General features: G+C 49.4%; 1 protein-coding gene across 1 annotated transcript in view; it reads left to right on the forward strand.

Annotated features, from left to right (window-relative positions):
• Positions 1-505: 505 nt before the first annotated feature.
• The window catches only part of gpa33a (glycoprotein A33 (transmembrane), paralog a), a gene marked incomplete at both ends in the record, with an annotated part of 11,646 nt that continues 8,698 nt past the window's right edge, over positions 506-3,453 (forward strand). The window contains 2 exons of the mRNA XM_080539842.1: positions 506-715; positions 875-1,019. Coding sequence (XP_080395968.1) covers positions 506-715; positions 875-1,019 — 355 coding nt within the window. The remainder of the gene's footprint in view (positions 716-874; positions 1,020-3,453) is intronic.

Consider the following 3,453-nt stretch of genomic DNA (forward strand, 5'->3'; position numbering starts at 1 on the left):
GAAGAGGTGGTAGAGGAAGAGGAGGAAGAGGTGGTGGAGGAAGAGGAGGAAGAGGAGAAGGAGGAGGCGGTGGAGGAAGAGGTGGTGGAGGAAGAGGAGAAGGAGGAGGCGGTGGAGAAGTAAGAGGAAGACAAAGAGGAGCTGAACAAGAGCAAGGTGGAGGAGGAGTACGAAGAAGAAACAGAATCTCTGATGAGATTAGGGCCACCATCATTGACCATGTCATCAACCATGGTTTGCCCATGAGGGAGGCTGGCCAGAGTGTCCAGCCTAATCTGAGTCGCTTCTCCGTCGCTTCGATCATTCGGACCCTCAGAAATGAGAATAGGTAAGAGACCTACCTGCCTTACTGTAGTACTGCATATCAATACAGTATTCAATGAGTGTTGCAAGAACCTTACTGTATTTGTGTCTTGTCTGTATCCTCTGCAGAATTGCAAGATTACCACAACGTGGTGGGAGAGGACAGATCCTATCCAATGAGCAGGAGACTGCATTAGTCAACATGGTGTTGGCTAACAACATTCTGACCCTCCGTCAGATCAAGGATGCAATCATTGCAGACCAGGACATATTCAGGAACATTGCTTCCATTAGTGTGTCCACACTGGACCGTGTTCTCAAAAAGAATGACTTCAGGATGAAGCAGGTCTACAGGGTGCCTTTTGAGAGGAACACTGACAGAGTCAAGGAGGCGCGCCATGACTATGTGCAAGTAAGTCCTATGCATACCCTTACTATGTGACTGTACTGTACTGTAGTACTGACACATGACTGTATTGTAATGATCTACTGTAATATATTGTAGGGCTAGACTCTATTGACCACTCTTGCCTTGGTGTATACTGTAATAGTGTCATGTTGTCTGTTTCAGAGTTTCCTTGACCTAGATGCAGCTGCAGACCAGCACGAGTTCATTTTCGTGGATGAAGCAGGGTTCAGCCTTGTCAAAAGACGACGTCGGGGCAGGAACATCATTGGCCAGCGTGCGATCACGGACGTCCCTGGCCAGCGCGGAGGCAATATCACGAAGTGTGCGGCCATCAACCACCATGGTTGCATCCATCACCATGCTACGGTCGGCCCCTACAATACTGCCCACCTCCTTGCATTCCTTGACACACTTTATAACATCATTGTCCAACCAGAACAGATGGACGACACAGAGGTCGTCCGATTTGTTGTCGTCTGGGACAACGTTAGTTTTCACCGGGCGAATCTAGTTAGGGAATGGTTCAGGGTCCACCCTGAAGTGTCTGTCCTCCATCTCCCTCCCTACTCGCCCTTCCTCAATCCAATTGAGGAGTTCTTCTCCGCTTGGAGGTGGAAGGTTTACGAGAGAAATCCACACGCACGGGTCACTCTTCTGCAGGCCATGGAGGAGGCATGTGGAGACGTGAGCGCTGAGGCCTGTCAAGGCTTCATGCGCCATTGCAGACGATATTTCCCTCGTTGTCTGGCCAGGGAGAACATCGCCTGTGATGTGGATGAGATCTTAATTAATTAATTAATTTTGACATTTAGCAGACGCTTTTATCCAAAGCGACTTACAATTACGAATTACAGGGACATTCCCCCTGGAGTAACTGAGGGCTAAGTGCCTTACCCAAGGGCACACTAGTAGTGGTGTGGCTTCAGGCGGGATTTGAACTCACAACCTTCCGATCCCAAGTCCAACTCACTATCCACTAGACCACCACTACCACTAGATCTTGTGGCCAGGCGGGGACCAGAGGGAGGATGCAGCCTAGTTTTGTTTTGTTTACGTTTGTTTATATATTCTCATTTGCTGTAATTCCATTTCCTGTTTTCATCCTTCATGTTCATCATTCATGTTTGCCCTGACATACAGTAGTCTATGCATAGATTTGGGGCACAAATAAAATGTAATTCGATGGCAAAATATTGTGTGTTTTCTCTTTGGGTATACAGTACATACAACAATATATGTCGATATTTCACATCCAACAGGTGAAACACTGAACATGCAAAGTCCTGATTCCACTGCTAAGGCATTCCTACAGTGTTTTCCATTCATATATAGTGTTTTTCATTTTGCACATCAGTGTTCAATGAGTGCTTGGAATGTCTACTCGTATGATGTATGTGTTTGAGTTTTGAGAGCAAAGTGTGCTTGTGCAAAGGAAGTATAGGATTTAGCATTTTGTGTGTGAGTCTTGAGATTTGTGTTTAGGATTTTGAGGGAGTGAGGTAGTGAATCAGGGAATCTGTTTAAACAACCAGGAAAAACTGTAAGTAGTCCACTTGGGCGGGAATTACGTACCCTGTTAGCAGGGTTGCCAGATGGGGCGGGTTACCGCCGAATTGGCTGCTTTTGATCACACTGGGCCGGGAAAAAAGCATTTGGGCGGTTGGGCTGGATAAATTGCATTTAGGCGGTATCAAAATGTCAGTGCCTGAAAGTTACAAAATGTGTGAAGTTAAAACACACACCCTAGTAGCTACATACAATGTGCAGGGTTTTTATTTTGTTTTACAAACATCATTGTCAACAGACAGACAGTTTAGGGGGCAGGAGATGGGCACCTGCCCAATAGTAACTAGTGGTTTTCTGACAATATTGGGTTTTGGGCTGGTGGTTTTTGGTGGATTTAGCGGTTTTTAGACTGTGGTTGGGGCTGGAAGTTGTCAATCCCATCTGGCAACACTGCCTGTTAGCATACGGTCGATACCTATCAGTCAAAGAGTTGAAGACTAGGTTTCCATATTAGAAGTAGAAGTAGAATGGACATATGAGGTGTAAACCAGACAGAGGGAGGCTGGTGGAGGCAGAAATCAGAGGCCAGACACGCTGTTTCTAACAGCATTCCTCATTCCATTACCAGGCTTTACAATCAGCCCGTCCTCTGATTTCTACCTCCCCCAGCCTCCCTCTGCCTCCCCCAGCCTCCCTCTGCCTCCCCCAGCCTCCCTCAGCCTCCCCCTGCCTCCCCCAGCCTCCCCCTGCCTCCACCAGCCTCCCTCTGCCTCCCCCAGCCTCCTCTGCCTCCCCCTGCCTCCCCCTGCCTCCCTCTGCCTCCCCCAGCCTCTCCCTGCCTCCCCCAGCCTCTCCCTGCCTCCCCCAGCCTCCCTCTGCTCCCCAGCCTCCCCCAGCCTCCCTCTGCCTCCCCCAGCCTCCCCCAGCCTCCCTCTGCCTCCCCCTGCCTCCCCCAGCCTCCTGTTCCTGTTTAACTCATGTGAGAGGCTACGTCGAGGGTTAACCTCCTCTCCCCTTAACCTGCCTGGAGGAGTGTGTGTGTGTGTGTGTGTGTGTGTGTGTGTGTGTGTGTGTGTGTGTGTGTGTGTGTGTGTGTGACACCCTTGTTAGACCAGTCTAACCAGAGGTTAACGTCTCTCTCCTGTCCTAACTGAAACCTGAGCATGTCGTCACCACACCCTCTCCTCTCCTCTCCTCTCCTCTCCTTCTCTCCTCTCCTCTCCTCTCCTCTCCTC

The sequence above is a fragment of the Nansenia antarctica genome, assembly GCF_963989245.1.
Source record: "Nansenia antarctica genome assembly, chromosome: 9".
Lineage (NCBI taxonomy): Eukaryota > Metazoa > Chordata > Actinopteri > Argentiniformes > Microstomatidae > Nansenia > Nansenia antarctica.